Source organism: Dryas octopetala, chromosome 6 (genome assembly GCF_963921425.1).
Source record: "Dryas octopetala chromosome 6, drDryOcto1.1, whole genome shotgun sequence".
In the NCBI taxonomy this organism is placed as follows: domain Eukaryota; kingdom Viridiplantae; phylum Streptophyta; class Magnoliopsida; order Rosales; family Rosaceae; genus Dryas; species Dryas octopetala.
The window spans coordinates 359,400-384,855 of record NC_141371.1 but is presented as its reverse complement, the minus strand read 5'-3'; the positions used below and the strand labels follow the sequence as shown (position 1 = coordinate 384,855).

The 25,456-nt window shown below is 37.1% G+C and overlaps 6 protein-coding genes across 7 annotated transcripts; 3 read left to right on the top strand and 3 right to left on the bottom strand.

The window, feature by feature from the left end:
• The first annotated feature begins 668 nt into the window (after nt 1–668).
• Nucleotides 669–4,363, top strand: LOC147280607 (KRR1 family protein). The gene is made up of 2 exons (XM_086249319.1): nt 669–2,945; nt 4,050–4,363. Exon 1 carries the CDS (start codon nt 902–904, stop codon nt 2,909–2,911), a length of 2,010 nt encoding a protein of 669 aa, XP_086105445.1. The 5' UTR covers nt 669–901; the 3' UTR covers nt 2,912–2,945; nt 4,050–4,363.
• A 501-nt stretch (nt 4,364–4,864) lies between these two features.
• LOC147280606 (uncharacterized) lies at nt 4,865–7,250 on the top strand. Its single transcript, XM_086247805.1, has 2 exons — nt 4,865–5,430; nt 6,794–7,250. The coding sequence occupies exons 1-2, from the start codon at nt 4,990–4,992 to the stop codon at nt 6,854–6,856; spliced, it is 504 nt and encodes a 167-aa protein (XP_086103931.1). The 5' UTR covers nt 4,865–4,989; the 3' UTR covers nt 6,857–7,250.
• A 1,023-nt stretch (nt 7,251–8,273) lies between these two features.
• On the bottom strand, nt 8,274–13,581 carry LOC147280605 (U1 snRNP-associated protein usp106-like). 2 transcript variants are annotated; one of them, XR_015123100.1, is made up of 13 exons: nt 13,309–13,581; nt 13,013–13,234; nt 12,872–12,935; nt 12,232–12,311; nt 11,940–12,093; nt 11,477–11,538; nt 11,235–11,297; nt 10,779–10,837; nt 10,370–10,451; nt 9,670–9,716; nt 9,271–9,516; nt 8,483–9,072; nt 8,274–8,445 (listed from the first exon to the last, which is right to left on the bottom strand). XR_015123100.1 is itself a non-coding variant. In XM_086249246.1 (12 exons), the coding sequence occupies exons 1-12, from the start codon at nt 13,453–13,455 to the stop codon at nt 9,054–9,056; spliced, it is 1,245 nt and encodes a 414-aa protein (XP_086105372.1). In that variant the 5' UTR covers nt 13,456–13,581; the 3' UTR covers nt 8,274–9,053. The 2 variants fall into 2 exon arrangements, 1 of the variants encoding a protein (XP_086105372.1); XM_086249246.1 differs by having other exon boundaries at nt 8,274–9,072.
• Nucleotides 13,582–13,729: 148 nt separating this feature from the next.
• Nucleotides 13,730–17,201, top strand: LOC147280604 (ER membrane protein complex subunit-like protein). Its single transcript, XM_086249248.1, has 8 exons — nt 13,730–14,118; nt 14,745–14,807; nt 14,901–14,996; nt 15,412–15,459; nt 15,784–15,855; nt 16,304–16,362; nt 16,637–16,727; nt 16,851–17,201. Exons 1-8 carry the CDS (start codon nt 13,780–13,782, stop codon nt 17,004–17,006), a joined length of 924 nt encoding a protein of 307 aa, XP_086105374.1. The 5' UTR covers nt 13,730–13,779; the 3' UTR covers nt 17,007–17,201.
• A 424-nt stretch (nt 17,202–17,625) lies between these two features.
• On the bottom strand, nt 17,626–21,708 carry LOC147280603 (calreticulin-3-like). The gene is made up of 14 exons (XM_086249245.1): nt 21,542–21,708; nt 20,997–21,104; nt 20,445–20,637; nt 20,021–20,279; nt 19,724–19,780; nt 19,600–19,647; nt 19,256–19,342; nt 19,103–19,160; nt 18,918–18,985; nt 18,748–18,840; nt 18,611–18,667; nt 18,427–18,522; nt 18,052–18,081; nt 17,626–17,874 (listed from the first exon to the last, which is right to left on the bottom strand). The coding sequence occupies exons 1-14, from the start codon at nt 21,681–21,683 to the stop codon at nt 17,863–17,865; spliced, it is 1,308 nt and encodes a 435-aa protein (XP_086105371.1). The 5' UTR covers nt 21,684–21,708; the 3' UTR covers nt 17,626–17,862.
• A 1,759-nt stretch (nt 21,709–23,467) lies between these two features.
• MTACP2 (mitochondrial acyl carrier protein 2) lies at nt 23,468–25,408 on the bottom strand. Its single transcript, XM_086245955.1, has 2 exons — nt 25,098–25,408; nt 23,468–23,913 (listed from the first exon to the last, which is right to left on the bottom strand). The coding sequence occupies exons 1-2, from the start codon at nt 25,314–25,316 to the stop codon at nt 23,737–23,739; spliced, it is 396 nt and encodes a 131-aa protein (XP_086102081.1). The 5' UTR covers nt 25,317–25,408; the 3' UTR covers nt 23,468–23,736.
• Nucleotides 25,409–25,456: the final 48 nt, after the last annotated feature.

Genomic DNA, 25,456 nt, shown 5'->3' with positions numbered 1-25,456 from the left:
CTGAGGTGTTACAACATTTGAAGAAAGAAGAATAGTTGCAACGACATAATTTTTTTTTTTTTTGAACTCATGTAACTTTTTTATTGGATTTTCTATGTATGTAAATGAGTTGTTTTAGATTTTTGTTTGGCCAACATTTTAGATTAAACTTTGCAAATGAGTTTTTTGTTCGAATTGCAAATGTGTTGTTAGAATATTTTTATTTTTTAATTAATTAAAAAAATAGATAAATGTGTATACATGAGAAGACCCAAAAAAATGGATGTGATTTTTTGAATACTATAAGCGTACTGGAGAAGAGCAAAAAAACAAAAGAAGTAAAAATTATTAGAAATAATTAAATAAAAGAGAAAAGAAAAATTAACGGGTGATAAAAAAAAGTTGAGTAATAAAAGATAAGGATAAAATAAGAAATGAGTTGTCAAATTATTTTTCTCTCTCATCATTATAACATCATAAATAATTAAATACAATAGTTAACTCATGGTTAGTTTTTTAAACACGTGGCAGTATTTTAGATGGGAGGTGAGCATACACCTGAGTTAAAGGAGGTGAGCAAAACTGCTCTCATGTATTAGGTCATGTAATATAGAGACAATCGAAATAGATATATATACATATACGTATTTATATTTTTAATTACGTGTCAAGTCATGTAACGACGAGAGAAATGTATATAAAAAAATAGTTCATTTCTTCTTCTAAAAAACAAAAACAAAAATAACAATTAAATTAGTCCCCTTATTTATTTATAAATATATAGGAGTATTTTTAAGCAGAAGTGAGCTGCGTGAAGTTGGACAGACACTCTGAAACCCTAATAATAATCCCCAAAACCCAAACCCCAAAGTAAGAAGAAGAAGAAGTAACAACTCAAAACCCTAAAGTTGGAGGAAACAATATGGGTGGCATGCAGCTATTCGACGGTGGCAGCGACTCCGAAAACGACGATGTATCAAAGATCAAAATCAATGAAGAATACGCTCGCAGGTACGAGCACAACAAGAAGCGGGAGGACCTCCAACGCTTTGAGGAGCTGAAGAAGCGAGGCCTGGTAGAGGACCCCTCTGAAAATTCAGACTCAGATTCAGAATCATCGTCCTCCGAGGACGATGACGTCGTTCTCGCCAATTCCAAGAAGAAAGACTTGGAATTTTTGGATGCTATAATCAAGGTAAAAAATCGAGACCCTATCTTGAAAAACAAAGAGGTTGAACTGTTTAAATCTGATGAAACCGAAAAGACCCAAGTAAAAGAAGATAGCAAGAGTAAGAAAAAGATGTACTTGAAAGATGTAGTGGCTAAACATTTGATAGAAGAAGGCCCGGAATTTTCGGAGGATGAGGATGAGGATGAGGATGAGGATATTACCATCAAGACTTATGGTGAAGAGCAAGAGCAGATTAGGAGAGAATTCTTGGATGCCGCTGCCAAGGAGGAGGAGGAGGATGGAGAGTTATTGACAGTGAAAGACAAGAATGTTGTGGGGGATGATGATGACGATGGAATTGATAATGCTGAGTTCGAGAAGAAATTGGATGAGTATTTTGGTGAGGACTTGGATGACAATGCTAAGTTTCTCAGGGATTTCTTTAAGAATAAGATGTGGGTGGAGAAGGGGAGTCAGGGAAGAGGTACTGAGGTAAGGGAGGATGATTTGGAGCTGGTGTCTGAGGACGAGATGGAGATTGAGAGGCAAGAGGAGTATGAGTATAGGTTCCAGGAGAATGCAGGGGACCGGGTTTTGGGGCATTCCAGGGAGGTTGAGGGCTCTGTGAGGAAGAAGGTCAAGGCGAGGAAGGAGCAGAGGAAGAGCAAGGAAGACAGGATGGAGATTGCAAGGTTGGAGAGGGAGGAGGAACTGAGGCATTTGAAGAATTTGAAGAAGAAGGAGAACGATGAGAGGCTTAAAAAGATAATGGAGATTGCGGGGATTAAGGAGGGTGACGTGTCCTTGTTTGGTGCCAAGGAGTTGGAGGAGGAATTTGATCCCCAGGAGTATGATAGGATGATGAAGAAGGCTTTTGGTATGGAGTATTATGAAGCGGAAGATGTTGACTCAGGGTTTTGTAGTGATATGGACGAGGAGGGTGGTGACATTGAAAAACCGGATTTCGATAAGGAGGATGAGTTGCTCGGACTTCCCAAAGGTTGGGATAGTGTTGGGTCTAGTGATGGATTCTTAGCTGCAAGGGAGAAGGTTTTGAAGCTCAAGAAGGAGAATCATGGTGACCATGAAGACGATGAAGGACAAAAAGGAGGGAAAGAGGAAGAAGAAGAAGAAGAGGAAGAGGAAGACGAAGAAGAAGAAGACGAAGAAGAAGAAGAGGAAGATGAGGAAGAAGAGGAAGAAGAGAAAGTGAGTGAGGAAGGTAAACAAGAGAAAAAGCGTAAATTAGCTATATTGGAGAGAGCTAAAAAGGAGATGATGGATGAATACTATAAGCTAGATTATGAGGATACAATTGGAGACTTGAAGACACGATTCAAGTATGCTAAAATAAAACCTAATAGATTTGGGTTGACTACTGCTGAGATATTATTGATGGATGAGAAGGAGTTGAATCAATATGTCTCGTTAAAAAAGCTTGCTCCTTATAAGGAAGAGTGGAAGGTACCCAATAGTAAGAGATTTGAGATAAAAAAGAGGGCTAGAGAGATTTTAGAACAAGGCAAAAAGGGTAGTAAGAAGAATGGAAAGAAGTTGAGAATAAAGGATGGTGCTAAGGAACCAAATTCGTCAACAGGTGCCATAGAACATGGGAAGGTAGGGAACTCAAATGGTGATATGAGCAAATTATCCAGGAGTGCTAGAAGAAGGCAACACCAAGCTGCACGGAAATTACCACCTTCTAGGCTCATGGCATATGGATTGATGCCTTCAAAATCTAAGAACAAGGAAAAGCACTGATCAGAGCCACTAGTTAAAGCAGAGCAGTAAACAGGTGATTCTTTCATGAATCTATAACCCGAAGCATTTTTTTTATTTATAAGTACCTTATATCCTTAAGCTTTGATATATATATATATATATAAAAAAAATATGTTGTGCTTTTTTTCTGTTTGTGACTTCTTTTGATATAAAATAATATGCTAATACAAAAATGAGGGATCTTATAATAATATCATTAGGTCGCCATGTTTTCTCTGTCTTTTTTCTGTAAGATTTGAATTCTAAGCATCAGAAGTTATTATGATTCTTTTGATGTTACTACTATGCCATTTTGCAAAAATTTATTTATTTTTCAATTAAAATTTTGTTCGTCACATCTCTGGAATCAAGAGTGACCTTTTGCTGTTTTTAGTTAAAGGCATCTTCCAATGTGTGTTCAGCTGTTCTCCCAATATGGGGTCCATCTTGGTGGGTTGTGGAATTAAAGAAATAATATATGCAACCTCCACATAAATGTCCTAATTTTCTTTGACATCGTTATACCATAAATTGGAGTCGTCATTTTGTTAGATTGTTAAGAAACTAGATAAGGAGAATGATGTCCAAAGGAACAAGGACACAGGGTTTTGATTGTTTTTGTTCTACATTTTTATCCACTAGTTATGAGAAAACAATATGAGTTTGACATACTTTGGAGAATGTAATTATTAATTTTACACCTTAAATTTAGATTTGGACTATTGTAGTTGATAAAGTGAAAAATTGGAAGAACACAATGATTCAGTTGTACTGACGCCACCATGGTCATATAAACTGATGTGTGAGATGCCTGTTCATTTCTGTTTGTAGCTTTTTTACTCAATTTTCGAACTTCCCATATGTGAGCTCTGTGAACTCGTCAACTTTAGTTTCAATCCATGTCTCTTTCTATGTCAAGACAATTCCTTATATTTGGTATTGTTTTCATATATCTCCATGGGGGTTTTTATTCAGATATGAAGATAATGGAATACATTTGCTCTTTTTACTTCTGAATTTCTGTTACATCTAACATTGGTATTATTTCCTTTACTGTTATGGATTATGGATACTGATGCTCACTGTTGGGTTTCATTTTAAATCATACATTTGACGTTTTTTGGTATTTATAACATAGAGATGGAGGAATGCAATTTTGCGAAGAAGGTGAAGCATGTTGAGGGTTTTGTTAAGTTGATGATAACATAACAAAGGCGAATATTTTTGAAGAAGTTGAAACGGAGGCTATCGTCACCTTTTCTTTTCCCATTTTATGAAAACATACGCACCAGTATAAACTATAAACATGTTGTTCATGTTGGCATATACAGCCGCTTATAAATGTATGAGAGGTTTTTGATCTTCTTGTTGTCTGTTGGACGTTTTCAGTATGTGGATTTTTAATTTAAATTGGTGCTTGTATGTGTAATGCTGCAATTTGAGTTTTGAGTATGATCGGATCCAAAAGCGATTTTGATTTTGAGTTAATGATATTCTTTATATGTTAAAGCTTGTAAAAAGCTCATCCACTGGAGAGACATTGATGAGCTGATGGTGAGCTAGCTGCTGCATTAGAAAAGAAAGCAGCAGCTACACTCACTGACAAGTCATAATCCGTTAAACTAAAAAGGAAGCCAATTGTCTCAACCACATATCATATATAATTATAGGGGGTAATGTTAGGAAGATGATCTCTTTGTATTATTTAGTGTATTATTTTTTTAATAGATTTGAGATTTACCAATACAAATGAGGTTCATCTCTATTAGAAAGATGATACACTAGATAGTATAAAGAAATGGTGTCCCTAGCATTTTCCATAATTATATAGTGCGAGTATTGTGTTAACTAAAATGGTTAGTTAGGGATTGAAACAGCAACACCCCAAAATGAAAACGCCTTGTTTTGACTTTTGAGTAGCCAGGCTGCACTTTAAACTTCCAACACTAACTATTTAAAACACCAACCAATACCATACCCCTTCTCTTTCTCTCTCTGAAAGACGAGACCACCCTCTCTCTTTCTCTCTCTAAAAAACCTTAAAAAACAAGCGAATCAAGAAAGATCAAAGATCGAAGATGGGTCCCCTTGTGAGGCTCTCCGTGGTCCTCCTCTCCCTTAATCTCCTCCTCCCTCGCAGCAGTCCCTCGCCGTCCATCTACGATGACCTGCGGGTGCACGGGCTACCCATGGGGCTCCTCCCGAAAGGCATCACGGAATATTCTCTGAACGTGACGACGGGGCAATTCCTGGTGTTCCTGCAGCAGCCCTGCCACGCCAAGTTCGAGAACCAAGTCCGGTACGATTTGAACATCTCCGGCACTCTGAGTTTCGGGCAAATCGCCAACTTATCGGGCGTCTCGGCTCAGGAACTGTTCCTCTGGTTTCCCGTGAAGGGTATCCGAGTGGATGTCCCCAGCTCCGGCCTCATTTACTTCGATGTCGGCGTTGTCGACAAGCAGTTCTCTTTGTCCCTCTTCGAGTCCCCCCCCGATTGCACTCTTGCCAGCCAGGTCCAGGTACTACCCCTTCCTAATTATTTCTCTTCTTTTCTTTCTATTTTTCATTATTACCATCATCATTTTTATGGTTTATATAGCTTATTTGCTTGTCTTCATATAGCTTTCTAAACCTTTACTTTCTTTCATAATCCTCTTATTTTGGAACAACAATTTTATGTTTTATCTACTTGTTCATTGCACAGTCATCTTCATTCGATGTGATTTTCGTAATAGGAATAGCATAGTCGTCTTCATTATGTGCGCTCATTCATATAGTTCAACATCACATGGAAAAATCACAGTAACTTCTAGGTTTAAATCCAATTGATTTAAGAAGGGAAAAAAGAACAACATAGTTTAACCAATATTTGTTGAATTGTAAATAGATTGGGAAATAGGAGATGCATAAAAATTTAATACTATTGTACAATCTCACATCGCTCACAAACTATGCCCTATTATGGTATATAAGCTTGATGTTGCATCTTCAAAATAGTCTGGGTTTGGAAGCATTACAGATGGTATCATAGCCATGGCGGTGTCGAAACAATTTGTGAGGAGTGGACCACGAGTCACTAACCAATGACCAAGGTTTAGGTGGGCTTCCTCGACTCATCGACCTCTAAGGTGCATGTAGGTCCTGCAAGGCTGCTGGCCACTAAAGTACATGTGGGTCTGTGGGGATGCGATTTAGAGTACGGAATATGAACTTTATGTTGCCTCTTCCCAATAGCTTGAGAGAAGAGGGGGGGGGGATGCAAGTATGAGGGACATTTCTTCCCTAATAGGTTGTTGGGTTTAATGATAAGTCCTTCATTTATGTTTATGGTCAATTGAGTAAAATACATTCTAATAGTTTCATGCGCATGCAGCCATTTAATACTCTAGATGGTAATTGTATTGTTTATGCATAGGGTTAGTGGATTAAGAAAGGAAAAACTTGGAATCTGTACGTTACATGAAGATACTTTTATTCTGAATTCCAATTTAGCGTGTTTTCTGTCTGGTGATGTTGTCTTGGTCTCCTTTTAAAGTTTAACTAGTCTGTGGTTCCAAGGATTCATTATAGCTGATCCCAACAGTATAAATTAGAACTTCATCTAGTTGGGCACTGCATTCATTATCCCAATTAGCATTTATTTATTCTAAGTTCTTTATCCTCCAATTAAACTTCTTTATGTTGACAATTTGTGGTCTAATAAATATCTATCCTTCAATAGTTTAAGTTGATATATCTAATTTTATGGCATGGTTCCTGTTTTTATGAATTATGGAATCTCAATAGCTATTGTACTGCTTGATTATTCCTCAGTAATCCTTCTAGTGAAGCTTTTTGTGTCCAATGAAGCCGGTGCTAAAATTGTTCAATATTAATTTGCAGAACGAATTGCAAAATCTAGCGTATGAAGTCGGTCAAAGAAATGAACTGACGGCTGCTTCATAGATTGTGCAGGCAGAGACATGGTCCAAATGATCTCAATCAAGCCGAGGGGTTTTTATTTATTTAATTTTTTCTCCTTTTGCCTGAAGTGAATGTCAAAGATTCTGCTTCATAGATTGTGTGCTTGCTTGCTATGCTGTAGGGACATGTTGGCCTGATACTTCTGTCATTGAGAGGAGGGGGGGGGGGTGTGAGGAGAGAGAAAAAAAAAATGGAAAGAGGCAATGAAGACATTTAGTAGAGGGAGACAGGGGCATCGGGCCAGGTTGGTTTTGGCTTAAGTAATTTGTTTGAAATTTATGTCATTTGTTGTCATCATATAAGTTACTTGTTATATATATAATGATATATGGGTTTTGTATTGATTTTCTGTAAATGGTGAAAACTGATTCTTATGTGATGATATGTTGAGAGGTTTTATGGGCGTTATCATATGTATGTGCATGCATGTACAAGTTAAAATTTTGGACATTACGATGAGAGAGCGAGGTAGCAGTGGAATCATCCGTGCGTTGGCATTAAGCGTGCAGTATAAAGAGTTATTCCTTTCTTTTGTTAGTTTTTTTCTTTCTTTTTTTCCACAGCCTTGGGCTTGAGGTGAATTCAGGATTCAAGTTGAGATGAGGTGAGTGGCTGATATTGAATGGCAAATTGGCAAGCAAAGTGAACAAACGAAAAAGGGAAAAAGTAAGAAACCTACATTGAAAATAAACTGTTGGATTATGTTAATTAAAATGGCTATTGAAACGTTCCATGGGTGGAAGGAGTGTGATTGAAATGAGTAGAGGCGAACAAGTAAAACCCTATTCGTACCCATGATTTCTCAAGTAAAGAGATTATGCATAGCATGGCAGAACAGTGATGGATTTTCGAGAACCTTTTTAATTTCTTTTTAATCAATTCCGTGTTGTGTTGAATCCCACGATGGCATTTTGTTTTGCAGCTGCACTAACAAGACTAAGATGACAGATGAGAGACTGACAGGAGATATCTTATCACCGCTAGTTGACCAGACAAAATGAGGGTAAAAGCTCTTTTCCTGGGGTTTAAACAAAAGCTTCTAATTTAAGAATTCGTATGACTTTTAATCGTATGACGGTATGACCCAAGATGATACCCATCAACCAATTTAGAGTGGAATTCCCAATTAATTTTTCTATTTGGTGATATTTGTACAAGGATTTTTTAAAATAATTGGAAACTATATCCATAATCGTACCATGTGAGAGGTATAAAGATGGCACAACACGACCCACTTAAGTCGGGCCCAATTGTATTTCATGCCTACCAGTACCACAACCCATTCTCCTGATTTCCATTGATTACATTCTCACGAGGTACTTTCTACCAGCACATCTTTAAGGGCATTACTGTATATTCATTAAAATTAGTGAAAATTAAAATAACTAAAAAGAACCCATACCAAAGTGTAATAACGCTTGATTCAAAGAGTTGAAATTGTTGACAGTGTTACATGTGTTTGTCAATTACATATCTTGGCCACCATGGGATCATCTGTCAAACCAAATATTAGGTGCTCGCTCCAGCAATCACATGACATGTAAAACCTCACAGCTACAACTCCCACCAACCTTATATTAAAACCTCACAGCTACAACTCCCACCAACCTTATATGTTCAGAAGCTAATGCTGCATGCACAAGATCACTGAAAATACGAAGCCATTTCACGTACTGCACAATTACTTTTGTCAATCAGAACTTCCCTCTTCCTAAAACTGTTGAAACATCTTTCATCCTCTTCAATGCAAGGACTAATGCTTATGATGAAAAATTAGGTTCACCCCACCACCCTTTCCCACCTCACTCCATATGGATTAAACTAAATGATGAACCCAGCCACCAAATCTCTTAAATTGAAGTTGAATTTCAAGTCGGCAGCAGCAACTACTTAAATTACGGCCAATCTTATTTGGCCATAAATTACAGCCAAATATTAAGTAAAATGTAAACAGCAATATCTTAAAACAGAGTAAAACATACCTCTCAAACATACCTCTTAAACAGGAAGTTGACAAAAACTAAGCAGCAGTCCTTACATCCATCACAGAAGAAACAGCTCAACTCCACCAAAAAAAAATTTGGAAGAAACATAAAATCATCTTGGTACATGAGTTTTAAAACTGACCTAGACAAGAACACAAATTACCCTTTTCCACATGCTCCATAGCAAGGATCACTTAGTACCGATCATAACGCCTGGAAGAACAAATGATTATATCAGATGAGGATCCTCTACATAGTTTCCAAATTTGCATATGAATGACTCAGTCACAAAGCAGATACAAGATAAGGCAAAACCACAACCAAATTCCCCTAGGGTAATCATTTAGTTAAACTTATCACAACAATGAACAGAAATACTTTCAGAAATGGCCACCATGGAAGAGCAAGCACCTGTGGCGATCATAATCCTTGGAACGTTCTCTTGACCGTGAGCGTGACCTACGGCGACTTCTCGAATCATAATTGCGGGAACGATCTGAATCTCTGTCACGCTCACGGTCATATCCACGATCTCGATCATAATACCTATCACGATCTCTGCTCCTACGATCATGATCCCTCCCCCGGTCGCGGCTATCTCCCCGTTCTCTATCCCTACTTGGTTCCCTGTCACATTCCTTACTTCGCTCCTTTGACCTACATGGTAAATAATTAAAAGAAAAAACAAGAATCATATTTATAAAGAACTTAATGCATGGAACACATGATATATATATATATATATACATATATATATGTATATATATATTTCTGAAAGAATTAAAACAAAGAAAGATCATCTAGAGTTACCTCCTATCATCATGCCGATCAACCTTGCGACTCTTGTTTCTCTCTTCCTGAAAAATTGAAAACCAAGAACGTAGAATTGGCACCCCCTTTGTTAATCAAATGACATGAAATACTAAATTGCCTGATGGAAAGACAAGGGACATATGCGCCTATCTTAATAATGTCGCTGTCAGACAATATCCTACAACAAAAGGATACAAATACATCCTTGTGTCCCCAGAAACAAAACACAAATTTCCATGCAGATGGCATATACCAGATTATTATTTTTCTTTGTAATCTTAATTCATAAGGATATCTGAGGAACATCTAACAAGTGCAAGTCTTGAACAAGTTGTCTTCAGAGAAATATCTAAGCAGGGTCCAAAATTATATAAAGTAGAAAAGATATTCGAAAAATTTATACTCACAGATACCATGTTATGAGAATCTCTATAGATTTGAAACATTATACCAGAGCACCTGAACCAACAGTTTCAAATATGAACTTAACGAAATTCAAAGACTTTGGGAGGTAAAAATGTAACACTTTGATTATATATTTTCAAAATTACTTTGCCCAAAAAGCTGAAAACATATTTGTCAAGAGCATTAGCTAGTATCCAGTAAGAAAATTCCTGTTCATCTTCCCATTTTTACCAACAAAAAAACTGAAACCAACCAAGAGAAGTGTATATAATTACAAAATGGAGCATCTTACCTGCAGCTCTTCTAACTTCTCACGGATTTGCATATAGCCTAAATGAAGCTTCCCGCCAAAGTGATCAGCTAAACGACGATCACTGAAAACAACAACAAAAATCAGAATAGTTCACTCATTTTAAACATGTAAAAGCCCCAACAGGTTTTGTTCATGTACGTTCCAGATTCCCCATAAGTTTTCTAGCCAACAATAGCATGATCTACAAACATAAAACAGAAAAAGACGCACATTCTTTAGCTGCAAAAGTTATCCTCGTAAAACTGGGCACAAGAGCCTGCTGGTGACAAGGAGGTATAATCGTTGGGTCAAAAGCTGAAGCACTTGAAACCCCAAATACTAATTTTATGTATACCTAGAAAGCTAGAGACTAGAATAGCAAGCACGGTTATTCGAGATCAAACTATACCTGTCATAAACACTCAAAAACGCTCCACAGATGTCACAAACACGTAGCTTTTGATCAGTCTGAAACACCATAATTAACAAGTTAGGAGTTGCTCAGCAGTGAAATGATAGGAGTTGATCAGCAGTGAAATGAACATGCAAATACTTGGATCTAGCCACAGGAAATGCTGGGCAAGGGAGCATTAAATATTATCATGGATTTTTGTTCCTTTTTTTTATCCTCCATAAATTAAGAAATTAACACTTATGTTAAATGCACACCTGGAAGTGAAAAATTCATTCAAGAAGCTTACAAGTACAACCTTGATATTAAATTAAAATCTACTTCCCACTTCTGACCATGAAAGTTTGACACTTGCCCAAAGTGTTGAAGCAACATCTATGAGTACTTCCCATGTGACTATGCGAGTGTTATAAAGCAACAATAAACAAACAAATAGAGGAAAAATGGACTCACAATGCGCACATCAGCAGCAGTGTACTTGGAGGAATCCAGGACAGGTTCCTGTCTGGCAGGCAGCTGGAGAGAGAATAAATAAACGATCACTCACTAGTCATCGGAAAGAAAGAAAAAGGACAAAACAGATGCACAACTCAGAAGTAAAAAAAAAAAAAAAAAAACAGATATTAACAAAAGTCTTAGAATAGGTCAACTACTTAACTACATTACAAACAAGAGTATTGTTCTTTAAAGAATACCTTCTTCAGTGCTTCAGCCTCTTCCATCGCTTTTTTTGCCTCATCAACCATTCCTTGCTCACCTGAAGATGGTAAAGAACTTTAGGGACTAATATATAACCAGATTCCTTGAACAGAAACTAACACAAGATATACACATACCATTGATTAGTTAAATTACTTTCAATGACAACCAAAAGAAAAGACCTTATTCTTAAACAAATATATGAAAAATCAATTGGAATTGATGAATCAATATGCCAAAACAATGACATAAAATTCCATCTCAGGTCGTAATATTTCTCATCAGTATGGTACCCACCATAAACTCACAATAAAGCCTAATACCCCAAAGAACTAATTTCATTTTAGTAACTGCAGAAACATAACTACCACTTATTGCAGTTGGCAATGATCTTGTATTCCAATTGGTAAACCACTTGACAGGCCATCATCCAATTAATTTGAGTAATTATTCACTTACCAAGGTCCTCTGCCTTCTTCAACTTTTCATTTATCATTTCTTGTGTTCGAGCATCAGGAACAACTACAGGCAAGGGTGCCAAAGGCGGTGGGTTTGGCAGGGGTTGAGGTAAAGATGCCCTATCCTTATTGAAAGCATCCAAAAGAAGCATGGACTATTAACAAAAAAAGTATAAGTTAGAGTGCTGACAAGCTTGTCAACAAGTCAACCACACCAAGGAATAATACACTGAAACAACTTGGAGATATTTCAGTTTATACATATTTGGAATAATACGCTGACAAGCATGTACCTGTTTGTCTGCTCTCTGGCCTCTGAGTTCTTCTACTATCTCCATAGCTCGAATCTTAAGATCTGTCTTGCCTTCAAGATCTGCAAATTTATGTCAACAATTTGAATCACAAAATAAATTTCTAGTACATATTCCAGAATTGAACATTTACAACTGAACTTTAAATACATATAGACCCAGTGAAAACAAAAAGGTTTGACAATTATAGGAAACAAACATTAATTGAAGCATCTAAAATGCTTTGTCCTCAAAATTCAAAAAGCCAACATTTGAAGCTCTTTTGGTTCTCAGATTATCCAAATTGGTGCAGCCTATTGCTCTCAATCCGTTTCCATTTGTTTTTAATTGAAAATGGCATTTTGGTAAAATCATAATATAAAAAAATGGATTTATTAGCAATGGAATTTCTAGAAAGAAGAGCAGCCCGTATACAAGACCATGCAATAACAGTGGATAATTAGTACAAATTTCAAACACTACAGCGATTCATCAATTTTAGTGAATTAACCTAACCAAACAAGCAATGTCTAGTTATATATATACACAAAATCCGAGGAACGTCCTACTGTTTTGAGATAGGATCTAGAAAAAAAATTTAAAAGAGACGGCAGAAGTTAAATAGAAATTAGATAAAGGTTACCAAATTGATCGGCTTCTTTCAACTTCTCCTTGATCTGCTTTGACAGCTCAAGTACCTCTGGTGTCTGGAATTGCAAAAGAATGAGTAACTAGGCAATCATGAGATTTAACTATGCAAGTGAATTGATAGAGTTATGATCACCTGAGTGACCTCAGAGACAGAAATTGCAATAGCAGCTTTTGCATCATCATCCTCAAGGCGCTTAAGAGCTCGAGCAATTTTCCTATCACACTCAACAATGAGCCTATCTATGACATCCTCCAGGTCTCTGTCATAGGTATCAGTCCCTTTAGCTTTGGCTTCTTCGTACTCTTTTCTGAGCTGCAAAGAGTGAACCTTTGGGCAGGCACCCATATCCATTTTCTGAAACAAAACCAACAATCATATCAACGTTCAATTGATTAAGTGCAAAAAAGAAAAACATTCGAAACAATTACCGTTAATTGGAAGAGCTCGTGGGGGCAGAGTCCGACCAAGTAGAGGCGACACACATCGCGATCGTAATACTTGCGATTGACCTCCCGCACGTCGCCGTTTCGATTGGCCCCCATGAGCTGGTCCAGCTGCTTCCTCAGCGCGTCCATGTCTCTCTCTCTCTGGTCTCTACAACTTTGGATTTCAGTTACAGAGACAGAGAATAGGGTTTGTTTCGGATTCGGAGAGTTGGGGGAAAAATAATGAGAGGATTTGGATTGTGTTTGTAAGTTGTAACTTTGTATTATGTATTGTATTTAATATTTTATTTGCTCATATACCCTTGCGGTTAGGCGGGCCGGGTAGAAGCCTCGCTTGGCCCACTACGATTTCACTTTTTGGGCCCATTATCATTCTTCTCATATCACAAGTCATAAACTCAGAACTCTGATTGTGATTCTGACTGTGAAGGAACTCAACTCAAACTCAGAGCAATGGCTGTGTCTCCCTCCCTGACCCATTTGTCGTTGGTCTTCGCAGTCTCCGCCTTGTTGTGTATTTCAGTAGCTTTCCAATCAGATGAGCTCTTAGTCGACGACGAGGAGTTCGGTCTGGAAGGAGGGGTGCACACTAAGTCTCCTGATCTCACATACACACGATCCTCGCCTCCACCACCACCACCACCAACCACAGCGATCCCCCGGAAGAGGTTTTCGGATCAGGATTCGGACTCCAAGATCCAGTTCCAGCTCCAGCACGCCTTTGGGGACTCTGATTTCTCTCCCGCGGGTACCTTCAGTGCTCGGTTGAAGACATGGAATCATGGTGGTCAGGTTGGTTGGTTCATCTTTAGCTCTATTTGGTTCCTGAGAAAACGAGGCAACTTTTGTAAATGGGAGAGTTTTCAGCTGCAATTTGAGGTTTTGCAGTGGATTTTCTTGGCGTTTAAATGGGTTCTTGGTGATTGGCAATTGAGTTTGGAATATTTGATTGGAGGCTTGATTTGTTTGAGTTTGGAAGTTAATTGTTTATTGTTTGTGGGTACTGGGTAGAGGATAAGTTCAACTCTAAAATATGGAAAGGAAATAAGGAATACTCGAGTTTGGTTGCTGAGAAAATTTAGGTGAAAAGGAAGGAATATAGTCCTTTGTTGTTGATAAATTCTTTAGGTGCAATGGATGCAAGTGCATGATGATCAACTTAGAAAGGTTCTTAATACTTGTACCCTTCAGTTGACAATATGTTTCATATACAAATGTAACATAGCGGACAAAGCTTGGTAGTTTGAGCTTTAAGTGGGCTTGAAGTTTTCCTTTGTAATTTGAGAATAGGCTCTATATGAGCATTGTGTCAGGCTTAGTTTACTCTACTTTAGAACACTCTCAGGCCCTATATTTCACTTCGTAATTCTAGAAAACTTAACATACAGCTTAACTATGACATGGTTTTGTTGTAACAGACGCTAACAAAGCTGCGATTTTCGAGGAACACTTTTACTGAAGAGGAGAAGGAGAAGTTTGCAGTAAATTTCTCCCCTAAACTTATGTTTCGTCCTCTTTGATTGTTTCAAATTAGCACTCTAGCTTAGTTTGAAATATTGATGCTTTTCTTGCAGCTTCTACTGAAAGGAGATGACTTCTATAGGATAAGATTACCATCCAGTGTTTTGAATCCTCCTGGGAGGGATTATGTTATTTCATCAGTAAAAGCGGCAAGTCTTAAGAACTCTCTATTAATCAACGATGGGCTCTATTATTGCCAACTAATCTTATATTTTTCTAATTGTTTTATTTGCATCTTCTTGCGTAAATTTGCAATAAGAAACCCGATGCTTGAAAGAGAAGTTCTTGTATTTTGTCATTACTATGTTGTAGCTTTTGAAACCGATGTGGGTTGTAAAAGGAGTTGATAATCTGTGATCAAAGAAATTGAATAACTAGTTGCTTCTTTCACCCGAGAAGACAAAATTTATCTTCCTTCCGAAAATTCAAAGTTTAATTTTCCATACAAAAATTCTACCGTAACAGCATCCTAGTTCTACATGCTATTTATCTCATGGGTTTTGGGTTACATGCATATGTGATTATTAGAGCTTAGGGTTACTAACAATCTTTTTAAATATCCAGAGATGTCTTCCGCGGGAGAGTTTGGACGAGCATTTTGTTATACACACGGTAACTTTCAACTTTATATATTTGAATAAATCTTCAACTGTTGTATAAAGCTACACAGATATGTCAAACAATAGGTTCAATTGGATAAATTTCTTGTTGATATGTAGATCTGACATACGACCGTACTTGAACAGGTTCAATGCTATAGGTTGTACCCACATCTATGAGTTCTAATTAGATATGTAGATCTGACATTTGATGCCTATGATATTTTGGACTATATACTTGTTTCTACAGTTCAAGACTCCATATTGTTGACAGATACTTTTTTCTTTACAATCAAGTCTTAACGCAATTTCTCTTTGAATAAATTTGTTTCCACAGGATGGTGTTAATATCTTGGCAGTTAATTATGGTTCCCCTGGGGCATGCCCATATCCTCGGCAAATGAGACTTGTAAGTTAGAATCAAATTTTTTTTTTCTGGTCTTGTTTGTCTCAGTGAACCTAAGATAAATAGAAATATGTTAAGCTCTTACCCTATTTCCTATAAAAGTATATATAGTTCCCTTGGGGGGGGGTTGTGTGGAGGGGCTGTTCTCTTGCTTTTATGTTGCTTGTGTGCATGTGCGTGTTTTTGGTTATCTGTTTAATTCCTTTCTTTTTAACTTCTTGGAAATTGCATCCCTACTGCAGCAGCATCTGGGTGCCTTAAAAGTAATTTTAGGTTGGCCATATCATTTTATCCATAATAGACAACTCATCCCTATATCATACTGTCAAAGACCATGTGAGATTAACCCCTTTTTAGTGTGAATAAAAGTTGTGGCTTTGTGAGGATGGAAAGAGAGTTTTGTTGAATAAGCTGACCTTCTTCGAATGTCTTTTGTTATTTGTATTTTCAGCCTGCAAAGTGGTCTTTTAACTCTCACACGGTTTTGAAGAACAGTGAGCAGGCACCAAGGTGAAATGCTTTTGCTTTTTTTGCTCTCTCGTCATTATACGTTCAGATTCTGGCATGGTCTGCTTGCTTAACTCTGACAGGAGGTTGATAGAGCGTAAATATAAAATTGGCAGTTGATTTGCATTATATATTAGGCGAGATGCAGGAGATGAGCAATCAATGGAATGATCTAACTTCTTTATGTTGAATGCTGATTGTATCTATATTATGCTGATCATCAAAGGTCTTTGTGAAGGCCCTGTAAGTTAATATCTATTACAAAATGTTTCCACAGAGCTCCAGTGTTTGCTGAGGAGATTCTTGGTGGTGAGGTAGGAGAAGGTGAAATTATGCAGCCACCAGAAAGGACCTTTTGGGCAAAATATGTGAGTGTTCAAAGAATTAATTGTCTCCATCTTTACCTCCTATAACTTTCTTTTATTGATTTGTTGACCCCAAAAAAAAAAAAAAACTGTCATTGATTTACCCTATTGGAATGTATGTATCAGTGGATGTACCTGATCCCTCTTGGGCTCATTGTCATGAATGCCGTAACCCAAGCAATGAACATGGCAGAGGAACCTGCTGCTGGTCCGACACCTGGTCAACCACAGCAGCCAGCTGCAGTCCAGCGTGGATCAAGTTCTGCTGTGCGAAGAAGATAGCCAGTTTGCTAACTTGTTTCTAAATTATGTGACATCACCCAAAGTGAATGACATTTTTAGGTTTTGACATTTTTAGGTTTTGACATTTTGATTGTATCACTAATCCCATGGGGACTATCATGTGGGTTGTAAAATTTTAGTAATTTTGTTATAATTTCAGTAGGAACACAGTGCCACTGAATGGAAGGTTGAATTGTTGAAAATTTTGGGATTAGCATTTATAGAGAAGATAATGAGTTAAATGTAATAAACAAATTCTGAATTCAGCATGACATGCGACTGCAAATGAACAGGGGCATAGAATCCTTTATTGGTTTATGCTTATCCTGTGACATGAGGTAAATGGTCATACGGTCATGAATGTTAGCCATGGCGTCCGTTGCTCGTCACTATCAGCACATAAGCAAAGTAGCTTATAGTTAGTGATAGTTATAGTAGGGATCAGATCAATAAGACGAGTGAGCTTGTATTATCATGTGCAGTACTCGACTGGTGTTAGGAAGTGTTGTAGATAGAGGGAACCAATGCTTCTACACACAGTACGTACTTGCATTGTAACAGCTAGCTAGCGGATTGGCAAGGAAGGCGACAAAGGATTTTGAAATTTGATCAATAGAAATAAAATTGAAAAGAAACCAGAAATTAAAACAACATTATGGTAGAGTAATGAGTTATTTGTTGTAGGGCAACTACCGCTGCTTTAAAGGAATACTCGTTACAAAGACTATTACATGTGGAAGCTGAACTTATGCGAAACACATACATTACATACTCTAAAGTTACAGAAAGAAAAAAGTGATTCTGAATCTCTTGAAAACGAAACCAAGAGGAAGACAGATTGAGGCCGGACACCCAATCATAGCTCATCCTGCAATGTGCAAACCAAATTAATTAGAAAAGTCATCATCTGTTACTGTCTTATACGGAATATGTTGCTATGCTCAAGTAAATTTCATGCAAATTTTGGGTATAGTTGAGACAATGTGCAATAAAATTTTGAACATATTTATATTCTATAAGACTATAGAGCATGATTGATGCTTACATGATAATCATCCCAATCGCGGTGGTGATGCTGCACAATAAAACATCCAAGTTAGAAGCAGCAGGGCCACAAAAACAGGTCTCAAAGAAGCTTTAGTTCAAAAAACAGCTACAAAAGGATTTCATTATAATTCTATCAAAAGGGGAAATAAAAGAAGGGATAATAAGAAGTATGTCTAAACTCATTTAGGGGGAGGTGTCTTTGAAACAGAAACAGCTTTTGGTTGGGCAGAGCCATACTAATGAAGAAATTAGTTAAGTAGGCCGAAAGACCAACTTTCTTCATCCCTCAACAACAGGGCCTACTCAAGGTGATCATCGAAAAATCCATATTAGATGAAAGTTGTAACAATTAATGCAAAGGATTCAAACATACCCTTCTGTATCTGTCTCTATGTCTGTCTTTATACCGTCGGTCATGACCCCTATCACGTCTCCTCCTTTCACCCTCTTCTCTCGCTCTTTGAGCTTCCTGCACAATAAGGCCTCAAACTACTTATGAATGAAATTCAACTAAGCATGACAGAAAATTTTAACAAGCAGTGATCACAGCCAAGAACCTCTTCCTCTTGTGCTTTCCTCTTCTTTTCTGCTTCTTCAAAGGCATCCTTCTCAGCCTGAAACACCATAAGAAGGCATATAATTTACTGCCAATGAACTGGGAAGTACCAGTGACAGTCAATAGAGGCAGGCTTACCTCTCTATTGGCAAAGACTTCATCAACAACTTGTTTTGCATACTCTGGATCATCACAAATTAAAATGTTGTCGAAAACTGAACCAGCCTTTACCTACACCACATTATTTCATCCCATTAACACAATGATCATAACATCCTCAAATTAGAAAATTGATACCAATGTCTTACCTGCCAAACCTCAAGGCCCACATACTTAATTGGCTTAAGCACATAAAGATCAGGGTCATCTTCAAACTCTGCATAGGAGAAAAAAGAAACCTCTAAATTCCACATATTTTTTCTTTTAGATCTGTAGTTATAGTTATCTATTACTAATATAACCAGAGCAAGTATAGATATCTACTGAACAATACCTGGATTATCAATCCAAGGAATCTTCCATTTCCCTTTATAATTGGGGTTCTTGATTTTCTGATATGTCAAACAAAGTTACGCTAATTAGAAACTGCAAAAAAGAATTGACCTTCAGTTTCATCTGTTACCTCTTTAAAGCTTAATTAACCTACCTTGCGTTTCCATGGTCCTTTGTAAGCTGGATTTGGTATCTTTGGAGCTTTCCATATACCATTCTCTTCTTCATCCCAGTCATAAGGCTGATTAGAGGGTAAAATATGAAACTTATTGATTAAATTTTGATATCTAAATATGCACCAAAAAGCAAGAGCACAGCACTAAAAATCAAACTGAAGAAAAGGAAAATAATATTGGACAACAGAGTAGCTTTTCATGGTTCAGTTAGCACAATGAAGGGCCAAATAATAGTGGTCCAACACTCCAACATCCAAAAGGCCAGACAGCAGTCAGATACGTAGTTTTGTTTATAGTACTACTCCATAAGCAATCAACTTACCTCTTTAGCTTTTGGATCTGGAATTTCTTTTGGAATTGAATCATATCCCTGCAATACCAAGATATACATCAACGGTAACACATAAATACAAGCATTAGGAAGAGAAACAAAAAAGTTCCCATACCTCAGGTTTGAGGTCATTAGGGTCATCAATGTATTCTTTAGTATCCCAGTCTGCAGGCTATGAGAGATGGCAAATGATACTGTTAAGTTAAAGAAAAAAAATCTAGAAATTCAAATTGTATAACTTAGTTCACTCTAAGAAAAGTTAGCTCGCAAGATTTAAAATGGAAATTGAAAATTGATACTGAGCATGAAAAACATTATCATAGTGAAGTCACTAAGTAATATAATATAAAGATTACTGAGTATTTAAGCACTTAATAGGACCTTTCTTTTTGCATTAAGATCTTTAATCTACCTTCTTTGCATTAACATCTTTAATCTTTCTTGGAGGAAGAATATCCCAATCTGTATACATGCTTCCAGAGTCCCTTTCTCTATTGTCAACTAGGACACTATAAGTTGCATCAGGCCTAAGAATAAATGTGTAGAAATGCATCAGCTTGTCAGTTTCACACTGTAAATCCTTCTTGATGGGGTAATTCTGGCCTTGGTAGGAGAGTATAACATGGAGCTTCTTTGTGTCCGTGCCACATAGATCTGGTCCAAACATTAAGCTACACAGACAAAATTCAGCAGTAAACAGGGATGAACATAACAGAAAACAAGGGATGAGGAAAATAACAGATAAATGTGTGCATCTCAGCTATACAAAGCAATGTCACAAACCTCATCATTGGAATATAAATGTGTGCATAGAAACTGTGTAATAAGAAAGAAACCTGTATGGAGTGTCCCCACTGAATTTTTTCTGATTAACAAATCCAGACAGAAGCTTTATGTAGCCCCCACCACATTCAATTTCCTGCTCAAATTTAATAGAGTATTGGAGGACCAACGTTCTGTTCTTGTTGCTGAACTCCGGTATCTTTGCAGATATGGCAAAATGTTTGGCATCACTAGATGTCTGAATTCCTGTAAGATTTCGTGTACTATCATAAAACCAGAAGTTTAATTGCCTTGAATATATGTCAAATATTAATGCTGCTACATTCATTACTGAGGAAAGGACAACCACTAGTGGCCCACCCAACAAATAAAGCCATAAAATTAAAGCACCAGTCTAGCAGAAAGCTCCTACTTTGTAAACAACAGGATGTTACCTTTCACAAACTTTCAGAAATTCTATTACAAGACTAGTATTTCAAGGACAAAAAAGGGTTTACCGAGATTTTTAAAACACAACAAATAAAAGTTATCAAATTGGACAATTCTTCAGTTTGGCACTTTGGCATATAATTAGCAACAGGAATGATAAGTGACAGAAGCCATACCTCTGTCATCTGGGTCCCCGGACCACTTTCCAGCTGAGTGCTTAAAGGAACCTGCTTTCCCTTCACTTCTTTTCCAGTCGGATTCAACCCAACGGCTCCGCCACCCGTCTAACCCAAACAAATCAACAAATAAAGATTTAAAAGTTAAATGCCTAAAGATTCCAATTCTCTCTTCTCTTATCGAATATCAAATGTCAAAGACAGTTTTCTTCCCCTCTCATAGTTTCATTGAACAGGGATCCAACAACAATTACAACACTCTTACGGTGAAGTTTGAGGAAATTAAACACAACAGAGTAATTTTCTGTTGGAAAAATCAGTGGTTGCACACATGTTTTTCACACATTTTCTTTGACAAAAAACCAAGCAACTGCCAAAAACTTCACACACACACACACACATACGCACGCACGCACAGCCCCATCTAACTGTACAAAAGTTAGTTATTACCGGTTTACCACCCCTAACTCCCTAAGGCCCTATCCAAACTAAAAGGTGTAAAATTATAATAAAAGTAAATTGAACCGAACAAGAAAGGATGGTACCTTCAAAACGCTCTTCAAAAATGATCTCTGCAAGTGCAGAATGAAAGAAAAAGGAAAGCAAGGACAGTGTTGTCAACAAAAAGAGCTCATGACCGTTAAGCTTAAGCTGCTGCTTCTTCTTAACAAGGTGTTGCTTGGCCATTTGCACAAGCTTGGGAGGCAGTGTTTGCTTTTCGGGAGTACTTATAGTAGTGGAAGCAAATTATTGTCCTCAGTTTGATATTTAATTTCGGTGATGCCCTTGGAAATTTGGGTGGACTTGGAATATGGATCGAAGACGTTGGATTTTATGGTCTCCTCAGGACGTCGTCTCAAGTGGGGTAGAGCTGAGCACCCACTGGCCACTGCCACTACCACTGCCCTTGTGTTTGCTTCCTTATTTCTTTCTTCTCTCCTCTTGACTTTCAATTCCAACCAATAAGAAATCAATGAAAACGTTGCATTACCCAATCAAAACTGTGAAGTGATGTCTACTCTTACAACAGGAGGGTTTATGTATATTTCTCTTCTTTTTCTCCCTCGTTTGATAAATAATCCAATTAATTAAATCAGTATTGTGCGGCCTGCACTGCACAATTCGAATTTAGAAATTTAGAATAATACACAAGCAAGTCTTTGCCGTTGGGTGTTTGACCAATGCATACAATCCTTCATCCTTGTGCTACTAATTTAATCAACCTTTAAGTGGTCATTTCAATTTTTATTGATCTACCAAGTAAGAGAATTCAATGGGAAAAATTGGAAATTTAGAAGAAAACAGTAGTTCAATTAATCTTGAGGGAAAAACTTTTGATGCAAGCAACTCTGGGTTCATAAGAAACACGTGTGATTTTTCTTCTTGTTCTTTGAACAAACAAACATGACTCAATTGCCTTTTCTTCTGTGACAATTTCTATTAGGTTTCGAGGAACTGAATAGGTCGAAATCAAAATGAGTCATCATTACAGTCTCAACTCAGACATTTCTTATGCTTGACTCAAGTCATCTGCTGAAAATTTGTCACAGAAGCCCATTTCCAATAAACTACGCGTAGTGATAAATAAATGAAACAAAATTTAAAATTATATAGGAAATGGCCAGCCAAGCCACTCTTGACTCTTGACTCCTGAGGGACAGGATGGATATAAAAAATAAAAAATAAAAAATTGTAATAGTGTTTTGAAAGGAATGACATTAAGAGGGCAATACAGAAGACTTGGGTCTTTTTTTCTGACTTGCATGCATACAATATTGAATTTGAAGACACTGTCAAAGTCTTCTCCCAATCTGGGCCAAGAGAAGAGAGTATGGAACAAGTAGATAATCAAAGGTGAAGAGTAAGACGTACTCGGCAAGGACTTTCAGTCACCATCACTCTGTACAAGTCTTCTTCATTCCTCTTGGTGCAGGCTTGTGGTGTTAATGATTTCTCGCATTCAATATGATATGGGTAAAAACTACAACGTTTAATCATACCAAATCGGGTGCTTTATGAATTATGATTTCTAACATTGAAACTACAAAGAAACTCAAAATAACCTAGAAAGAAGTTGAGGAGAATGAGTAGAGAAAACTAAAGTGTGTTTTGTACACACACACAATTTGTGCGTGCTAAATGCTAGTAAATAAATAATGGCATCATAGGCCCGATAGTTTGGCATTTACATTTGCTCAACCAAAAACACAAAAAGGTAATTCAAACATATTTTCGATTTTGATTAGCACAATAAAGTATAGGAAATTGTACATAGGCCTGTAGAGAAAATGAATAAAGCAACTGGAAATAAAATCAAGATATAATAATTTCAAATTAAAAGAATTGAGGGTAAGAAGCAAATTACCATCGCATTTTATTTATTTTCCTTATTAGGTAAAGGACCGTGAAACATAAAGCCATGAGAAACAGCAAACGTTCATGACATTTTAAACACGTAATATAAGACATGATTTCAATAAGCAATAAACAAGACCAGATGACTTTATTTAAAAAGAAAACATCAATGAAGCAATGAAAGAGTTGTTTTAAACACACTTCCCATAATCTGGAATGGCCGCACTCTAGTTTTAAACACTCTTTAAACAGAATTAAAAGTAGCAGAAAACCCAAAATGGGGTTTAGGAAAGGGGAAAAAGATATGAAGATCCAAAAGTTCTACTGACAACTATTCCTGGCAGGAAACAGGAGAAAATTAAAAATGAGGCTTCATGGTTTTCCCCTACTTCGCTTGAGGGTGAGAAGAAATAAAGTCAACAGCAAGACCAATTGAGTTGATCTTGTCTGCTTCATTATCAGGGATCTCAAACCCAAACTCCTCTTCAAGAGCCATCACAATCTCCACAGCATCTAAACTATCCAATCCAAGATCATTCTGGAAATGAGCATTTGGTGTAACCTGCCAAAAAAGAAAAATAATTGTTGGAGATTATAAAAAATAGAATGATACATATTAAAATAATTGCCATAGAACAAATTCATCATGAAATGTGACCACAAATGAGCATGAGCATAGAATCCTGAGGCAAATTGGTTATACATAAATATTTAAGAAGTAAAAAAATAAATTAATTAATTAAGAGAACGATTGAGCTTTGGTGCATTAACCAGATAGCATCAACAACCACATACAGCTAGCAATTGGAATAAAAGATTGTTTTTCTAATCATGTTTCATGAGAAAATATCTGATTCTCAAGAACTCCAGTAATCCTGGAAGAACAGGAGCAGAATTAAGGACGAATATACAAGAGTTAAACTATTATCTGCAAACTGGCCAAAAAAAAAAAACTATTATTTGCAACGGAAAACAATATAACAAAGTCCTATGGTGAACAAGCAATCAAATCTCCAAGTTCCTGCCTTAGATATATAATTAAAGAAGTAATTAGATTTGAGCACGCCTAAAACTAACATTTCCTATACATATACATAGCCTACATGTGCATTTTAGTATCTCATAAAAACGAATCAGCCATGCTGATGCATTGATACAAATGAGCCCAAGGTTTGCACAACACAAAGAGCAATATTTCAATCACACATCTACATACACCTATCGTACAGACATTACGTCTGCGGCATGTGCCGTGTAACAGTCACAGGAAATGATGAATTTGCATTGCTTTTCATATTCAAGATCAAAATGCTATGACTCAGGACCACAAGCAACATCTACATTGACATACACAAACCCTAATTTCTCCATATTCATACAAAAACCCTAATTAAGCAAAAGATACTATCTTGAAAGTATAAATCTACTTGGTAGAATCGAACGCAAAATTGTCTTATTTTTCGACTAAAATGAACAATTTCTTGAAAACTTTTAGGAATCGCACCTTGGAAATATAAAGAAAATTTCTAAGAGGCCAATTTACTCTACTTTCTTTCATTTTCTAATTAACCAAACAGAACACAACACAAAAGGAACGGCTCCCCTTTTTTATTTAAAAAAATAAATTATACTAGAAGTTGTTCAAACTTTGAATTCATTATACAATCGTTCTTAATTTTTTTCATTTCCTTTATCGTTGAAGAGAAACGAAACAAAACACTTGGAGGCTTATTCTCTTTTCCTGACCTTGGACGGATCAACTTTCTGGAAGTTCTTGACGACGGAGATAACCCGATCGGCGACCTCGGATTTGTCGAGGAAGGTGCCCCTGACCTCCTCGGAGTAGAAACGGCGTCGTATGGCGTTAAAGGAGGAGAGGAAGAGAGGGGAAGTGGAGCTAGGGTTTTGAGGCACGGCCTGCACTTGCACTCTCAGGTACTTTAGTAGTAAGCTCTTCGCCGCCATTGAGCTCTTTACGCCTCAGGCTCAAGGAATGGTTTCTGTTAGGCGAGTGAGGGTGAAACTTTCACTTGAGAGAGGGAGAAAAAAAGAGAGTGTTAAATTTACAATCTGATCGATGGGAAGCGGGTCGTCTGAGCAATTGC